Here is an 18,330-nt window from a genome sequence, read left to right on the forward strand (position 1 = left end):
GACTGGAGAGGCGGAGGAGAGGCGCGGGGAGAAGGGCGTGGAGGGCGGTTCATGCTCCAGCGTCGGAGGCGCCGGGAGGTCGGCCGCCGCGAGGTTGGGCGCCCAGGAATGTGCGGTCCCATCTGCTGGCGCGGGGCTGGCGGCAGCGGCGGGCTGGACGCGGCGCCGCGCACCTGAGCGCCGGGGGCGGGGCGTCGGCGGGCCCCACCGCCCCCACCGCGCGCCGCGCCCCTCGCGCGCGGTCTCGGTCCTTTCCGCCGGCGCTTCGGCGCCGCTCGGCTCCCCTCGTTCCCTTCTCTCCCCTCCCTCATTCCCTCCCTCCCTCCTCCCTCCCTCCCAGCCCGGGAGCGCCGCGGGCTCCGGACGGAGAGTTGGCCGCGGGTCCTTCCGCGCGGCTGCTTCGGCTCACCTGGGCGCCAGCTCCCAGTCCCGCTCCTCATCCCCCCAACTCCTCCCAGGTAAGGGGCCGCCCGGTCGGTCCGCGCTCCACACGCGCACCCGTCCCCCTGGACTCGGCTGGACTGCTGGGTCGGGAGGCGTCCCGCCTCCTCCGCGAGTCGGTTAGGGGACTCCGCGCCTCGTCCCGGGAATGAGTGTGTCGGTCGCGGGGACCCCGGACCGGAGCGAGGGCTGGAGATGCGACGGGTCGACAGGTGGGGGGTCTGGCCCGGGTCCCCCGACCGCCACAGGCTCGGACCCCGGCGGGGATGGGGCGGGCGGGCGGGCGGGCGGGCAGGCGGGCCAGGGGTGGGGACCGTGCCTCTCTCCACCCCTCGAGGGGCGGTGATCGTCCGGGCCAGCCGTGTAGGTGCGTCGGAGAAACTTTAGAGTGGGGACTCTGCGGCTCCTCGCCTGCGGGGCTGAGTGGGCGCGCTCTCGGTGGGGCTCCGAGGGGCGCGGCCGCGGGGCAGACCCTCGGGCCGGGCGAGGATCTTACGCTTCCCTTCTCCGCCCCCTTTTGTGTTTCCCTGCAGACCAGCCGGTCCCTCGGGGAGCCGCGGCCGCCCCCGCGCCCGGGGGTCGTTCCCTTGCCTCCTCCGGGTGGCGGGAAGGAAGAGGGGGCGGTGGCCGGAGTCGGGGCGGGCGGCCTGAGGTGAGAGCCCGGCCGGCCCCGCTGGGAATATGGCGACCGGTGGCTACCGGACCGGCGGCGGCAGCGGCGGCAGCGGTAGCACCACAGACTTCCTGGAGGAGTGGAAGGCGAAGCGCGAGAAGATGCGCGCCAAGCAGAATCCCCCGGGCCCGGCCGCCCCCGGTGGGGGCACGGGCGACGCGGCCGGGAAGCTCCCACCGGGGCCCCTGGGTACTTCGGCCACCGCTGCGGCCAACGAGCTGAACAACAACCTCCCAGGCGGCGCCGCCGCACCTGCCGCCCCCGGCCCCGGGGGCGTGAACTGCGCCGTGGGCCCTGCGCAGCTGAGTCGCGCCGCCCCCGGCCCGCGGCGGCCGGAGGATGAGTCCCCCGCCGCCGCCGCCGCCGCTTCGGGGGCCGCGCCCGCACGGGACGGAGAGGAGGAGCGGGACGGCGCCCCGGAGAAGGGCAAGAGCTCGGGCCCCAGCGCCAGGAAAGGCAAGGGGCAGATCGAGAAGAGAAAGCTGCGGGAGAAGCGGCGCTCCACCGGCGTGGTCAACATCCCTGCCGCAGAGGTGAGCCGGGCGGGGGCCGCGGCCGGACCCTGGAGGGCTGCCGCCTCCTGGTGTCTTCTCTCCCGGGCCCAGAGCTTTCCCCCTCGAGCCTGCACTTCTTAGCCTTTCACTGAGTTAGGCAGGCAGGGCGTGATGGAGTTTTTACTCTCAACAAATGCTTGCTGGGAAGTTCCCCAAATCCAAAGTCGGACGCGTGCTTTTCAGGCTTCCTGGCTAAGATCTCAGACCCAGGATCCTTCTTTTCAGTGTTGGAAAGACAGCTCGGGGCTCCAGAACTTGCCCACCTAGCCTTGTTTGTTTATTCTTGATCAGTTAGAAAAATTGATTAATGGTGATGACCACGTACTTTAGTTTCCCACGTGCCCGTCTCAAATTATCAGATAGTTTATCTCTTCGTCTCTCTTAACAGTGTTTAATACCACCTGTAAAGAAAACGTGGCTTTAGCACTATCCCAGACAGCTTTATCTTTCAATGAACCCAAGATAAGTATATCCAGCTGAGCATATGCTCTATTTCATATATAAACCAGGTTTTGGAAACAGTGCTCCCCAACACACACACACGCACACACACACACACACACACACGAGTTTTTTTCTGAGTGGTAACGTGGACATTGGGAACGTTGTAGCAACCCTCAATTCTTTTTGCTAAAATGCTCTCTCCCTGTATTTAAGTATTTGGCTCTGTGTGTTCTGGAAAACATTTGTGGTAGGGTTGGGGATTTTTTGTTTTTTGGGTTGTTGTTGGGTTTTTTTTTTTTTTTTTTTGGTATTTTTGAGCAGTCTCAAAAACCATTATGCAGGCAGCAGCATCTTCCCATTACAGAGTGCCTGGTGAAACATGTCTACTTGGGGTATAACTGCACCTTTCTCTACCCTCAACAAAACAAAACAATCCTCTAACAAGTATTTGGTTACTTTAATAGTAACTCACCGGTTTGGGGAAGTGATTCAATAATCTTGTTTCACCCGAAGTAGTTGCATCTTTTTCTCATTGGTTCTAGGTTTTACCTTTTTTTCCCTCCTGGCCTTCTAATTTATTCAACTTTGACACACAGTAAATAAATAGTAAGAATTCACCAACTTTAACTGTGGTTCAAGTAAAAGCATTTGCAGTAAGTTAGGGTGTATATCAAACATACCCAAATTTTTAAGTCTTAATATAATTTCCATACCTGGAAAATCAGAGTTTGTCTTTGAAAGGTATATTTTTATGAGTGTTTCAGAGAGATTTTTATCAGCCAGCAAAACTGTCCTCTGTGGTTTCCTACTTGCACAAAAGATCTGTTACTCATTAAATTGCTTTAAAAGGAATTCATAAGAGTGGTAATCAAATTTCTAGGGTTTTTTTTTTTTTAAATTAAAAATATGAAGATTAGGGGGAAACTGAAGACAAGGCTTTGGAAAAGCTACATTCCTCAACTTTCTTTTTAAAAGTAGCTGATGGTCCAAATAAAAGAATTTGTCATTTGCAATCTTTTCCTCATTGTTCAGTTGACAGGGTCTTATTTTGGGAAATATCTTGGCAGATGTTAAACTTCATTTTTTGTCTGGCTGCTTGTGCTAAAATTGTTATTTCTCAAGTACCTTTTTGTTTTTGGTTTTTAAACAAGGGTAATGTTTACTGGGGGAAATAAGTATGGTGTATCTCGTGAGATCCTAAGAAGCATTCTTTGTTAATATTCCTGTTTTGGGTAAGGGAACATAGTGCTGAGAATGTAGATGACTCCCCACTACAATTGAGTCTGATACTCTGGAATGTTTTTCGTTTGGGTGTTGGCAACTCCTAAATTTAATCTTCCTTAAAAACAAACAACCCAGGGTACCATTTTTTTGTCTGTGGAATTTGAACCTTTTTTATTGAATAGGGAATTGTGTACTGCTTTCTTTTTGTGGTAACTCCGGCTCTATCTGTTTAATGCTGTAGGAACCAACAAAACATGGTAATGTTTTACCACAGTATCTAATTAGCAGGCATATTTCTTGAGTGCCTCCTCCCCATATTTTCAGTTTTTAAAAAAATTTGTTTATGTTTTTGGCTGCCTTGGGTCTTTGTTGCTGCTCATGGGCTTTCTCTAGTTGCAGCGAGCGGGGGCTACTCTTTGTTGCGGTTCGCGGGCTTCTCATTGGGTGGCTTCTCTTATTGCAGAGCACTGGCTTTAGGCGCGTGGGCTTCAGTAGTTGTGGCACTCGGGCTCAGTAGTTGTGGCTCGCGGGCTCTAGAGCGCACGCTCTGTAGTTGTGGCGCACGGTCTTAGTTGCTCCGCGGCATGTGGGATCTTCCCGGACCAGGGCTCGAACCTGTGTCCCCTGCACTGGTAGGCGGATTCTTAACCGCTGCGCCACCAGGGAAGTCCCCATGTTTTCAGTTTTTTAAAAACAACGTAAGTCTTTCAGATTGTTAATAGTGATACACGTATGACACAAAACTTTTAAGGTGAATCATTTTCATATCTTTAAATTGTTTTTTTTTTTTAGAATTGTGTGCCATTCATTTCTCTTAGTAGTTTCAACATTGCGAATGCCAGTTGCTGTGGAGTTTCTTGTGTAATACAGCTTAGCACGCCTATTTTATTTTATTTTATTTATTTTCTTTTTTCTTTTTTTTTTTCTTAGCACTCCTATTTTTAAAAGTAATATACTATTTAATAGAATTTTCAGGTGTGAAGATACTATAAAAGCAGAAAATCATCAGTCTGTCAATACTCACAATTAGACTTGTATTATATATAGTGTTGAATAAGACTCTCTTATTTTCAGACAGTATTCCCATCTAAATTTATATTAGAGATTAGCATGTAACTTGTATGCAAAAAGTCTGTTTTAGTGGTTGATAAATATTGTTTCTTCAAGACATATTTATTAAGCATGTGTGACACATTTGTTGTGACTTTCATTAACTTATTTGACTAATTACAGAGTATTGTAAAGTTGTTACAAAAGAACATGACAGCAGCTAAAGATACCACAAGCAACTGGAAGATAGTTTTAGTAAGGAAGCAGTTCAGAATCTGAAAGTGGTGGATGGTGATGGGATACTGCATGTGATGGCTGTAATAAATGCAAATATATAGATGCTCATTAATGAGATAAACTTTGGTTGTTCTTTTTTACTAAGTTAGAGGGTTTTTTAAAACTTTTTTCTGAATTTTTACTTTTTCTGTTTTTTGAGTCATAGCCCAAATTGGTTAATTTGGATGTGACATACTTCCTGCTGATAATTTTTGTATGCATTTATTAGATCAGCCACATGTTTATTACATGTTGGTGTTCAAGGCACTATCATAAGCACTGTGGAGAAAACAAGAAAAATAAGGCAGTGTATATTTTCAAGGAGCAAGACTGTAATCTAGGAAGAAAGCTAAGGCATAATTACATGAAGAAACTTAAGTACTGTACTGAGTTAACAGTTTAAAAGCCATCTTAACGCAGCATGTAACTAATTGTTTATTAACAGTGTTGTCTGTTTAAAGGAAAGAGATGATGGGGCTAGGAGTAGCTGTGAGGTTGAGGGTCTTGAGCTGAGACTTATATTTCTTTACCTATATATTTATATATTCACACACGTATACATACCTGTTTGTATAGTATTTTAAATGTCAGAGTGCAGTGGTTCTTACCTGTGGCAGCACACTAACAGTACGTGAGGATATTAAAAAACTGCTCCCCCCTTGTGGATTACTTGTCTTCTACCTCCCTGACCTCCTTAGATTTAATGGGTCTGGGATGGATCCCAGGCATTAATATTTTGATAAGCTCCCCTTGTGAGTCAGGGTTTAGAACTATTGGGTTTCAGTCTCGGGATACAGAAATGAATAATAGGACACAGGCCTTGCCCACAAGGGGCTCTCAAGTAATATAGGGAACTGTGTTAAGTAGTACAGTGTTAAGTACAGGCTATTAGGCAGGGTACCTAACTCAAGAGGAGGGGGCTATAACTTCCTCGACTGTTATATCCACATTTTCAGAGTGCTTGTGAAGTTATTGCCATTGCGTAGGTGTGCATGAATGGGTTAACAGAGATGGTTTTCATAGAAAATAAAATCTTTCAATAGATAGAGGTCAAATGGTGCTAAAGTTTGGATTTATATATAAAAGTTAACATTTATTGAAACTTAACTTGTTTTCATAGTGGTTGGCTAAAGTGTTTTATGTGTTGTTTTGATTAATGCTCACAGCAATCCCATATGGTAGTTATAGTTACTCTTTTTATCCCCATTTCCAGAGGAGAAAGTGGAGGCTTAGAGAGTTTAAATGACTCAAGATCACAGGGAAAGTGAATAAGTGGTAGAGTAGTATTTTAAAAGTATTTGGTTTTTTGTGTACATTTGTGTCTAGGGAAAGTGGAGTTTTTAATTAATCTATCTTGCATTATTTAGCTTATGTCCCTAGATTTTTTTCAATAACTTTTTATTAGAGGTTATCTTAAATGATTTGAACATCTGAATGGGGAAAACAATGAAAGTATGGAATTGAATAGAAATTAAGGTCAAATTTTTAGGCTCAGAGATTGCTTCTGAGCTTCTAGTCTGTAGTTTGCTTGGCAAAATTTTGAACACCAGATGATCAGCAAATTATTAATCTGCTTTTGGCTAGCAGTCAGAAAATGTGGATCTTTGATTTTACTTAAGTGATAGGTTGTTTTTCAGTCAAGATGGGGTTATAACACCTACTACATACTTTGAAGGAACATTTGATATATACAAACACTTTTAAGTGAACACAATTTAAGTCATAATTATATAGCATATTTATTAACCATTATATAGGACAAGTTCCACTTAGTAAATCTTATAAATCCAGATAGATTAAGAAATGCCTTTTGGTATGCCCATTATATTCCAGACTGTCTACCTTTCTATGCGATGAGTCAGGAGAAGAACTAATAGTGACTCAGAGTTGGAGAAAATTGGACTTGTGAATAGGATAGAAACAGCATAAACACCTAGATTCCTTAATAATATTTTAGTCGCAGCTTTCCTAAATTGATAAAGAAAATTGAAATTTTAATATTATCAGGATTTGTAATGAGTTTTCTAAGCTGAGAGGCCTTTTTACATAAAATAATTATTATGTAATTAAAGTAGATGATATTTATGGTGTGTTTATTAAGTGCCAGGCACTGACTTAGGCATCTTACGTATATTGGCGCATTTAATTCTCTCTACAACCCTATGGGAAAATGGGGCAGAAAGGATAAGTTTCTTGCCAGAGGCCATATATGTGGTAAGAAGCAAAGTAGTCTGTCTTCAAAGCCTGGTGCTTAATAACCATCTTATTATATTTCAGTGTATTACATACTATATACCTAGTTTAAGAAATACAAAGATTATTTTATAAGATGCTAATAAATTACTATAGAATTTGAAAATAACCCTGTTATAAAAAGGCAGATGAAGTGGGACTTTACTGGAAGAATTTGAGAGCAAATAAATATATAAACAGTGGCATTACAATTCTTGTTTAAAATCTTTGTCAAGCTAGTAGCCTTATTTATGCTCTTTATTATTTCTGTACTGGTTTTCAGCATCTGTGATATAGGCCAGAAAATAATTACGCTGTTTAATAGTAATGCTGATATAATGTCTTAGAAATTTAAAATTACTGGAAAATACTAGTTTGAAATTTTCTAAGAGTTTTTTCTTTTTAAAAAGTGAGATAATTTACATACCATAAAACTCACCCTTTCAAAGTGTACAGTTCAGTGGTTTTCAGTGTAATCACAAAGTTGTGCTCTAAGTGCTTTTACATTTTCATCTTAATTTTTTTATTATGTTCCTAGAACCTGTGGTACCTAAGTTTTAGCTCCCTACTCAGTAAAGTGCAACAGTATTCAAACCACGAGAAGCTATTAAGTTAATATAATTTAATTTCAGCTTTTCCTGCATTTCACAGAGAAATGAAATGGTAGAATCTCCTCAGTTTTAAGTTTCTTAAAAAACTTAGACGTCTACTACCACTTGATTTTACTGGAATTTAGTATAAGAGGTACTTAATTTAATTGAATGTAATATTTTCAACTTGTTTAAAATTTTACATATCTTTCATGGAGATCTGTAAAGCTCTACCATCTAAACATTTGGGAACTTTGATTCAGAGTAAAAATGGAGTTTTATGCCATTAATGGCTTTAGTCATACATTACTTAAATCAGGGTCCTAAAAGATGTGGCTGGGTTGGAGTGGGGGGAACCACCTGTACCAATATCACCTGTGTTATTTATTTAAAATGCAGATTTCTGGGATCCACCTCAGTCTGCGGGTGGGAAGGAGTTACTTAAGACATCATTTTAACATGTTCTTGAGTGATTCTTGTACATACCAAAGTTTGAGAAGAACTGACTTAAATGCTCTGTACTGGTTTACTGATCTGTGAAATGAAATTGATACTGATTATTTTATTTAATTCATATAATAATCCTGTGAGATAACATTTCTGAAAATGTTCTAAGAATGACTAAATGATAAATTATAGTTACTGTATAGGTTACGTTGAAAGGTGGTTGTTGATGTCTAGTGGAAATTTCTTACTGGGATGTTAAACATTCTTATTTTTCCCTTTTAATTAAGAACTTTATAGATATTTTAACAGAGACAACTTGAGGTACTTGGAAATTCAGAGTATCTTAAACATTTATGTAATGTCATATATTTAGTACAAAATGTTGTCTGCCTTGCTTCTTGCAGAAACCTAGCCTACAGAAAAAACCTCTAATACTTCATGTGTAATTTGAACTGTACTTTTACTCATTTTTCTTTTTTATATTCTTTAAGGGAAAGTGTATGTTTGTAAATATGTTTAATAATTAGTTCAAACTCTTAAAACAGGTTTTGTCCATCTTGTCAAAATAGTCTCAAGTGGGGCTTCCCTGGTGGCGCAGTGGTTGGGGGTCTGCCTGCCGATGCAGGGGACGCGGGTTCGTGCCCCGGTCCGGGAGGATCCCGCGTGCCGTGGAGCGGCTGGGCCCGTGAGCCGTGGCTGCTGGGCCTGTGCGTCCGGAGCCTGTGCTCCGCGGCGGGGGAGGCCACGGCAGTGAGAGGCCCACGTACCACAGGAAAAGGAAAAAAAAAAAAAAAAAAAAAAAAAAAAATAGTCTCAAGTGAAGACTTTTTTCCTTTTGTTTACTCCTCTCACATATTAGTCCTGTCGGTGTCCTTAGCTAGCCAGTTGATTCTTAACATATTTGCTTATTGCTGAGGCAACTTTTGGTGTAAGTCTTATCCATTAAAAAAAAATATATTTATTTATTTATTTTTGGCTGAGTTGGGTCTCCGTTGCTGTGCGTGGGCTCTCTCCAGCTGCAGCAAGTGGGGGCCACTCTTTGCTGCGGTGCGCGGGCCTCTCCCTGCGGCGGCCTCCCCTGTTGTGTGGAGCACGGGCTCTAGGCACGTGGGCTTCAGTAGTTGTGGCACACGTGCTCAGTAGTTGTGGCTTGCAGGCTCCAGAGCGCAGGCCCAGCAGCCGTGGCACATGGGCCCAGCTGCTCCGCGGCATGTGGGATCCTCCCAGACCGGGGCTCGAACCCGTGTCCCCCACATTGGCAGGCGGATTCCCAACCACTGTGCCACCAGGGAAGCCCAAGTCTTATGCAGTTTTGTTTATAGCTGTGTACATATTGGTGTTAGAATTGAGCCTCAGCTATTTATTACATTCTTCTTGGGTTACTTAAAAATATGCCAGGCACCATGTCTGAATAAAATTATAACAATATTTAATTTCTAAAAGCAGCAAAATTATATACTTAAAGGGCAAAAACAGCTCCAGTGAGTTCAAAACTAAACACGTGAATTGGCTAATAAACGTTTATTCTGTGATAGTCTTTAGAAATTTCCTTCACCAAATTTTTATAGGTTACAATGTGGTTTTCAATAATAGTTTCATTTGTTTTATAAGTTGAATTTAAAGAAAAAGGGCTGTTGTGTTCTGAAAGTGGGTATTTTTTTAGAGTTTTGCTGAAATGAACAGATAGGAGAGAATTTATGTTGTAGATTACAGTTGTGACAGCTAAAATTTTGTTTACAGGCTCTTTTTATAAACTATTAAGAGACTAATTGAATAATAAATAAAAATAATAAAATACAGTTTGAAAAACGTGATGAAAACATGTTTTGTAACAAAATTAACTTTAAAAGATACCTTTTAATATTCAGCTTATCTATGGGCATGTAAGTGAACTACTTAATCTTATTTGAGAAATTTTCAGGTTATATAAAGTATGAAATGATTTTCTATTACTTTTGGAATTCCTTGCAGAATACTTTTAGTAGTATTTAAAAATAATGGAAATCTGAGTTATGAAGAACAAAATGAACATTCAGAAGATGGTACCAGAGGAATATGAATAGAAACTATTTTAGCTGAAATAGTCAAAGAAGTTACTTTAGGTCTCAAATTCTTGACAAGACCTCTTGATATTCTGTAATGCCAGCAAAAGTTGATCCAAATCAAATTTGTATCTTAAATTATTTTTTTCTGCTGGTAAAAATGTGTTAAAACAGTAATGTATTCATTGTAGTTCCCTTGTGTAAATACAAAAAAAGTTAGAGAAACCTATCACCTGTTATACATATTAATATTTGTTTCTAGTCCTTTTTCTATCTACATAAAAAATGGAACCACACTATACAGATTTGTGTGTATATTTAGTCATTCATTATGAATATTTTTATGGTGTTCTTCAAAAATAGGGATGGATTTTTTTTTTTAATTTTTAAAAATTTTTGGTTGCGTTGGGTCTTGTGCGGGCTTCTCATTGCGGTGGCTTCTCTTGTTGCAGAGCACGGGCTCCAGGGGCACGGGCTTCAGTAGTTGTGGCACACGGGCTCAGTAGTTGTGACACGCGAGCTCTAGAGCTCAGGCTCAGTAGTTGTGGCGCACGGGCTTAGTTGCTCCCTGGCATGTGGGATCTTCCCAGACCAGGGCTCGAACCCATGTCCCCTGCATTGGCAGGCAGATTCTTAACCACTGCGCCACCAGGGAAGCCCAAGGGATGGATTTTTTTTTTTTAATCATGGTAAAATACCCATACATAAGATCTTAACCATTTTTAAGTGTACATTCATTGGTATTAAACACATTCACATTGTTGTGCAGAAATCACCACTACCATCCCCGTAACTCTTCATCTTGTAAAACTGAAACTATATACCTATTAAACAATAACTCTCCATTCTACCCTCCCTCCAGCCCCTGACAACCACCAGTATACTCCCTGTCTTTAGGGATGGATATGTTTGTGTTTTTTGATGTTAAAATATTTCAACATTGCTTTATTGGCCCTACTGCTAAACAGCCATTTATTCCTTTTCAAATATTGTGTTTCCTGAACCATTCAAGAAACGTGTTCGGGTCGTTCAAAGCATCTTATAGGTACTGGGACCTTCAGATAATTGTGAAGGTTGCCCAGAGATTTTTTTTTTTTTTTTTAACCTCTGTTGCCTTTGATTTTGGCGGGAAATTCGTGATTAGAGCTGCAGGAATTGTAAGTGTGTGTAAGCTATAACTCAACATACAAGTTCATAAAACTCAACATGGTATGCAGAAGTCACATGATTACAAACCACAGGGTGTATGGAAACATGGAGTTTAGGGGCAGAACATTCAAAAACTTTGTCAGTGACATGTGAACAGACAGAAACCTAATAAAGACTAGCACAACTCTATACATGTTAGATGGTTAAGAAATATGAAAGTACTGCAGTAAACATGACACTTTACCTTGTAACAGGCCTGAAGTTTGCTTACAGAAGTGGGTGTCAAAAGGGTTGCACCTTGTGACGTGGTGGACGAAGGGCTGTGTGACATTGGATTGAAAGTTTAACACCGGATATGGATGGGTGTAGCTTATAACACATGCGGTGAGTGAACGGAGCTACCTGGCAGAACTGTGTGGTGTGTGTGTTTTGTGCGTTTCTATGTGGCTGGGGCGTGTTTTCTCTGCTCACCTAGTGCTTCTTGCAGTTGCACAGAAGCAGATGTGAAATGTGTGTTACGCTCAAATGCTCCCTCACATATTAGTTGCTTTGGAACAAATACAGTTTTCTAAACAAATGCTAGAGTGTATATGTATATGCCCATGCATACATACTTACATATCTCTGTATCTGTCTGTATCTGTATTCATATCCACATCCGTATGTCCAAAATGTGTAACACCGTGGTATGGGAAGATCAATCCCAGTAGTGAGGTAGAGAAAGATCTGGGGAGCAGACAGTGACTAGAGCTGAGAATACGCGTTTAACCGTATACTAACACTGATTGCTAGGGCAGTGGTGATAGAAAAGGAAAGCAGTGGATGGATTTTAGAGGGTTTTTCTTTGGTATTAGAAAATTACATAACTGGGTGTTTTGAACTGGAAAAGTCTTTAGAGATCATCTAGTCCATTAGAAAGACGTGTTCACTTGGTTTTCCCAGACTACTTTCATCTCAAAATTGAAGTTGTATTTCGGCCGCAGCCTTCTTCCCTCTAGCTGAGTGGTACCATCCTGCCTCTCCCCCACCACGCCCCTGCCGGGCTAACTCTATCCTGATTACCATCTGGAATCTCGCTTATTTTATTCCTTCTTCAATACTCAGCCTTTCTCTGTTGGTTCATCTTGCCATGAAGGAATGTTCCCTTAATTCTGCTTCACCTTCAACTGACTTTTCTTTCCTTACCTGCTCAACTTAAAGGCATTGTTTTCACCGGCTAACTCCCATTTCACTGCTCAATCCCACTACTTTGTTAAAATTGATCTTGCCAAGTTTGCTTATGGCCTCATAATTGCCCAACGTGACATCTTCTCTTCCGTTTTCATCCTCCCTGAACTTCTTTAGCATTTGCCCTTGTCACTCCTCTCCCTTGGGTGCTACAGCACTTTGGGTAGATTCTTTTTTAGTTGGTTTACTCAAAAACATTTGAGTGCCTTCTCTGTGCCCCAGGCCCAGGGCTCCGTGATACAATGAGTTACGTTATCACCAGTCTTTAAGGAACTTCAGGTTTTCTCTTAGGGGAAAAAATCATGTCTTAGTTTAGGCAGCTATAACAGAATATCATACACTGGGTGGTATATAAACAACAGAAATTTATTTCTCACAATTCTCGAGGCTGTGATCTTGGACTCCCAAGACCAAGACAGCAGCAGAATCTGCGTTTGGTGAGAGCCTGCTTCCTGGTTCACGCTGTCCTCATGGTGGAAGGGGTTCAGAGAGATCTCTGGGGTCTCTTTTATCAGAGTGCTAATCCCGTTCATGAGGACTCCACCTTCGTCACCTAATCTCCGCCCAAATGCCCCATCTTCTAATATTATCACATTGCAGTTTATGATCTCAACATAGGAATTTTCTTTTTTTTTTAGCCTTTTATTTTATTTTATTTTTTTAACATCTTTATTGGAGTATAATTGCTTTACATGGTGCGTTAGTTTCTGCTTTATAACAAAGTGAATCAGCTATACATATACATATATCCCCACATCCCCTCCCTCTTGCGTCTCCCTCCCACCTTCCCTATCTCACCCCTCTAGGTGGTCCCAAAGCACTGAGCTGATCTCTCTGTGCTATGCGGCTACTTCCCACTAGCTATCTATTTTACATTTGGTAGTGTATATAGGTCCATGCCACTCTCTCACGTCGTCCCAGCTTACCCTTCCCACTCCCCCTGTCCTCAAGTCCATTCTCTAGAAGGTCTGCGTCTTTATTTATGTCCTGCCCCTAGGTTCTTCATGAACGTTTTTTTAGATTCCATATATATGTGTTAGCATATGGTATTTGTTTTTCTCTTTCTGACTTACTTCACTCTGTATGACGACTCTAGGCCCATCCACCTCACTACAAATAACTCAATTTTGTTTCTTTTTACGGCTGAGTAATATTCCATTGTATATATGTGCCACATCTTCTTTATCCATTCATCTGTCGATGGACACTTAGGTTGCTTCCACGTCCTGGCTATTGTAAATAGAGCTGCAAGGAAGGTTGCTTCCATGTCCTGGCTGTTGTAAATAGAGCTGCAAGGAACATTGTCCTACATGACCCTTTTTGAATTATCAACATAGGAATTTTGGGGAAACACAAATATTCAGTCCATAGCAGATAACAAATAATTATAATTTGATGTTATAAAAACTGCAATGTAGAAAAGAACAAAGTACTGAACTAGCTCAGAAAAGGGAGCCACCGGTTACATGAGGGAGTCAAAGAGAGCTTTATATTTGATGAAGTGGTATTAAGCCCTGAGACTTCACTGATGAAGACTTCCCAAGTGCAGAGGGGGACACAGTAACATTCTAGATAAGGGAAGGCACAGCACCAAGAGATAATGGCGTTACATTGCATGCCTACTGTGTGCACAGCACGGTGCTGGAACTTTCTATGCATTATCTCTGATCTTCACATTAACTCACAAGATAGATTTTTTTATATTTCTCATTTTACAAGACGAGGAAGTTGAGCTTAAGAGAAGTTGTAACTTGCCCAGAGCTATACTGGCAAACTTGGACTCCACATTCGTTTAGGTGCCAGTGCTCACACGTTGGTTATCATTGTTGGAAAGAGGGAGGGATATGTTCTTACAGAGGAAACTGATATGCAGAGAATTCATGATTGGGAGTGAATGGAGAACAGCTAAATAGGAATGATATGGACCAATTGTGATGGATCTGAATGTCATGCCAGGGAATGCAGACTTTATTCTGCTGTTCTTTGTTAGTATTATTGGCTAAGCATTTCCTTCCTTTGTCCATACCTATTTATACAATAACTCTGACAGCTTCCAGAATGGAATAAGTTTTGCCTGCCTAACTTGAAGTCATTAAGGGAATTTTCTTGTTCAGAGACAGGTACCTATTCAAGAATGGTAAACAAATCCTGTAAAAATAATATGCATATAATAGAATAAATAAATCCAGATTTTCACATGGGTTAAAAAGAAACGAGAGGATAGGCCCTAAGCAAAGTTATACCAAAAATAATTCTGTACTGAAGATTTAGGGGTGACTTTTTGGGGGAGCGGGATGGAGTGGAGATGGGGGCTCTGGTAATATTAAGTTGTCGGATTCTGTTCTGAGTGTAATCAAGGAGAGGTTTATAGCTTAATATTGTCCCTGGGTTTAGACTTTTTCCTGTATTTGATATAAAGAGAGGTGTTAATTCCATTCCCAGATTCTTTTAGTTCATCTTGGAATCCAGATGCTTGGAATACAGTTGCTAAAGGATGGACATCGCCTTTGACTCTTTTCCTGCCTTTATTCATTCAGCTTCTACAGATGTTCCCTTCCTCCCTGCCTGTCTCCCTCCCTGCTGCCCTCTCTTACCGAGAGGAAGTTAAGTGCTTCTCCAAATCACGTATTAGGAATAGTGTTTATTTTTGATGATTTAAAGGCAGTGCTTTCTCATTGCAGAAAATTTGAAATTAAACAGCCAAAACAGGATTGTGCAAACATCAGCTATAGATTACTGCTATTGATTTGACATACATTCTTTCATTTTTATTCATTGGGATTATATTCTATGTACATTTTTATAACCTATCTTTATTTTTTATTTTTAAAATTTTTATTTATTTACTTTTTTTGGCTGTGTTGGGTCTTTGTTGCTGCACACGGGCTTTCTCTAGTTGTGGTGAACGGAGGCTACTCTTCGTTGCGGTGCGCAGGCTTCTCATTGCAGTGGCTTCTCTTGTTGCAGAGCACGGGCTCTAGGCATGCGGGCTTCAGTAGTTGTGGCTCGCGGGCTCTAGAGCGCACGCTCAGTAGTTGTGGCGCATGGGCTTCGTTGCTCTGCGGCATGTGGGATCTTCCCAGACCAGGACACCAGGGGGTGTCCCCTGCATTGGCAGGTGGATTCTTAACCAGTGCACCACCAGGGAAGCCCCTATAACCTATCTTTAAGCTTGACATTATATCATGAATATTATTTCCTTTTAAACTTTTTTTGAAAGCGGAGATGTTAATTTTTTGGTTTCATATATGTAATTCCCACTGTCCAATGATAACTATTACTTTATAGTTTCAGTGTACAATTTTTGAGGATATTTTTGGGCATACACCTAAAATAAATATATAAGTCCAGAAATTTAGTCATTCTACAAATATTATAACCTTTTTGCTCGTAGTGTCTTATGATCATCTTTATATGTCAGTGAATATATATATAGCTGTGTTGTTATTCTTAACGGCTATAGAATATTTAATAATTTAGATGTTCCAGTAAAGCTACAACACATTTGCTACCTTCTTAGTATATATTACATATTAGACACTGAATTAGGCCTTTTGAGCATCTGAGTTGCTATGTCTGTTGTTACCGGCATTGCCAGGATTTGGACAAACTCTAATTCATGTTTTTTTTCCTTGAGCAATTTAAAATCTATTTGGAGAAGTAAAATAATTTTGAAACATTTAAAAAAATGTGTAATAAAGTGTTTAATTGTACCATACTCCTAGTACAGAGAAGTGAGAGTTCCGTAGAGGACTGAATAGTCCAGGAAGTTTCACGGAGGAAGTGTGAGATTTGAGCTGATCTTGAAGGACTGATAAGAAATGGGCAGGTGAAGAGGAGAGTCATATTTCAGACTGAGAGAGAGCAGAGTGGGCAGTGGTACCAGGGTGGGAGTTAGCAACCTGACTGAGATACAGGGTTTATTTATTTATTTATTTTTTGGCTGCACGGCATGGCTGGTGGTATCTTATTTCCCCAACCAGGGATAGAACCCAGGCCCCTGGCAGTGAGAGCACCGAGTGCTAACCACTGGACCGCCAGGGAATTCCTGGGATAGAGGGTTTCTATTAGGAAACACACCTCAGCTTTGAAGCCCATAGAGTAGAAGGATGCAGGTATTCCAGTTGGTAGTTTGCTTTGCTGCTACCTTCAGAGCTCTACTCTGTAGATCATTTGAAGCACTCAACGTTGTTCATAGTAATATTTCTTTTTAATCTATAGGCATACCTCAGAGATGTTGTGGGTTTTGTTCTAGATCACTGTAATAAAGTGAACATTGCAATGAAGCAAGTCACATGCATTTTTTGGTTTTCTAGTGCATATAAAAGTTATGTTTGCACTATACTGTCGTCTATTAGTGTTATGTCTAAAAAAAATGTACGTACCTTAATTAAAGAATACTTAATTGCTAAAAAATTGCTAACCATCTGAGCTTCCAGCAAGTCGTGATTTTTTTTGCTGGTGGAGGGTCTTGCCGGATGCCCGCTGAGTGATCAAGGTGCTGGTTGCTGAAGGCTGGGGTGGCCGTGGCAATTCCTTAAGATAAGACAATGAAGTTTGCCGCATCAGGTAACTCTTCCTTTCACCAGTGATTGCTCTGTAGCATGCAAAGCTGTTGGATAGCATTTTACCCACAGTAGAATTTCTTTCAAAATTGGAGTCAGTCCTCTCAAACCCTGCCACTGCTTTATCAACTAAGTGTATGTAATATTCTAAATCCTTTGTTGTCATTTCAACAATCTTCACAGCATCTTCAGCAGGAGCAGATTCCATCTCAAGAAACCACCTTCTGTTCTCAACCATAAGAAGCAACTCCTCATCCGCTCAAGTTTTATCATGAATTTGCAGCATCTCAGTCACATCTTCAGATTCCACTTCTAATTCTAGTTCTCTTGCTGTTTACACCACCCCTGCAGTTACTTCCTCCACTGAAATCTTCCATGGGGCTTGGGATCACCTTCTTCCAAACTCCTTTTAATGATGATATTTTGACCTCTCCCCATGAATCATGAATGTCCTTAATGGCATCTAGAATGGTGACTCCTTTCCAGAAGATTTTGAATTTACTTTGCCCAAATCCATCAGAGAAATCACTGTCTATGGCAGCTATAGCCTTACATGGTGTATTTCTTTTTTTTTTTTTGCGGTACGCGGGCCTCTCACTGTTGTGGCCTCTCCCGCTGCGGAGCACAGGCTCCGGATGCGCAGGCTCAGCGACCATGGCTCACGGGCCCAGCCTCTCCAGGGCATGTGGGATCCTCCCAGACCGGGGCACGAACCCGCATCCCCTGCATCGGCAGGCGGACTCCCAACCACTGCGCCACCAGGGAAGCCCACACACTGTATTTCTTAAATAATAAGACTTGAAAGTTGAAATTACTCCTTGATCCATGGATTGCAGAATGAATGTTGTATTGGCAGGCAAGGAAACAACATGAATCTCATTGTACGTCTCCATCAGAGCTCTTGGGTGACCAGGTGCATTGTCAGTGAGCAGTAATATTATGAAAGGAATCTTCTTTTCTGAGCAGCAGGTCTCAGCAGTGGGCCAGCTGTGTTGTAAACAGATGTGCTGTCATCCAGGCTTTGTTATTCTTTTTATGGAGCACAAGGGCCCTAGGATTTTCAGAATGGTAAGTGAGCATTGGTTTTAACTTCAAATCACCATCTGCATTAGCTCCTAACTGACAGGAGAGTCAGACTGTCCTTTGAAGCCAGGCATTGAATCTCTCCTTTCTGGTTGTGCAAGTCCTTGATGGCACCTTCTTCCAATATAATGCTATTTTTCTTCTATCAGTACACTGAAAATCTGTTTTTTTCGTGTAGCCACCTTCGTTAATGATCTTAGCTAGATCTTCTGGATAACTTGCTGCAGCTTCTACATCAGCACTTGCTGCTTCACCTTGTACTTTTATGTTATGGGGATGGCTTCTTTCCTTAAACTTCATGAGCCCACCTCTGCAGGCTTTGAACTTTTCTTC

The 18,330-nt window shown here is 42.1% G+C and overlaps 1 protein-coding gene across 1 annotated transcript in view; it reads left to right on the top strand.

The window, feature by feature from the left end:
• Positions 1 to 309: 309 nt before the first annotated feature.
• Positions 310 to 18,330, top strand: part of PAWR (pro-apoptotic WT1 regulator) — a 101,532-nt gene continuing 83,511 nt past the window's right edge. Inside the window, exons 1-2 of the mRNA XM_060113100.1 lie at positions 310 to 458; positions 975 to 1,647. Of these exons, the coding sequence (XP_059969083.1) occupies positions 1,123 to 1,647 (525 nt within the window). The 5' untranslated portion in view covers positions 310 to 458; positions 975 to 1,122. The remainder of the gene's footprint in view (positions 459 to 974; positions 1,648 to 18,330) is intronic.

Source organism: Mesoplodon densirostris, chromosome 11, assembly GCF_025265405.1.
Source record: "Mesoplodon densirostris isolate mMesDen1 chromosome 11, mMesDen1 primary haplotype, whole genome shotgun sequence".
Classification (NCBI taxonomy): Eukaryota; Metazoa; Chordata; class Mammalia; order Artiodactyla; family Ziphiidae; genus Mesoplodon; species Mesoplodon densirostris.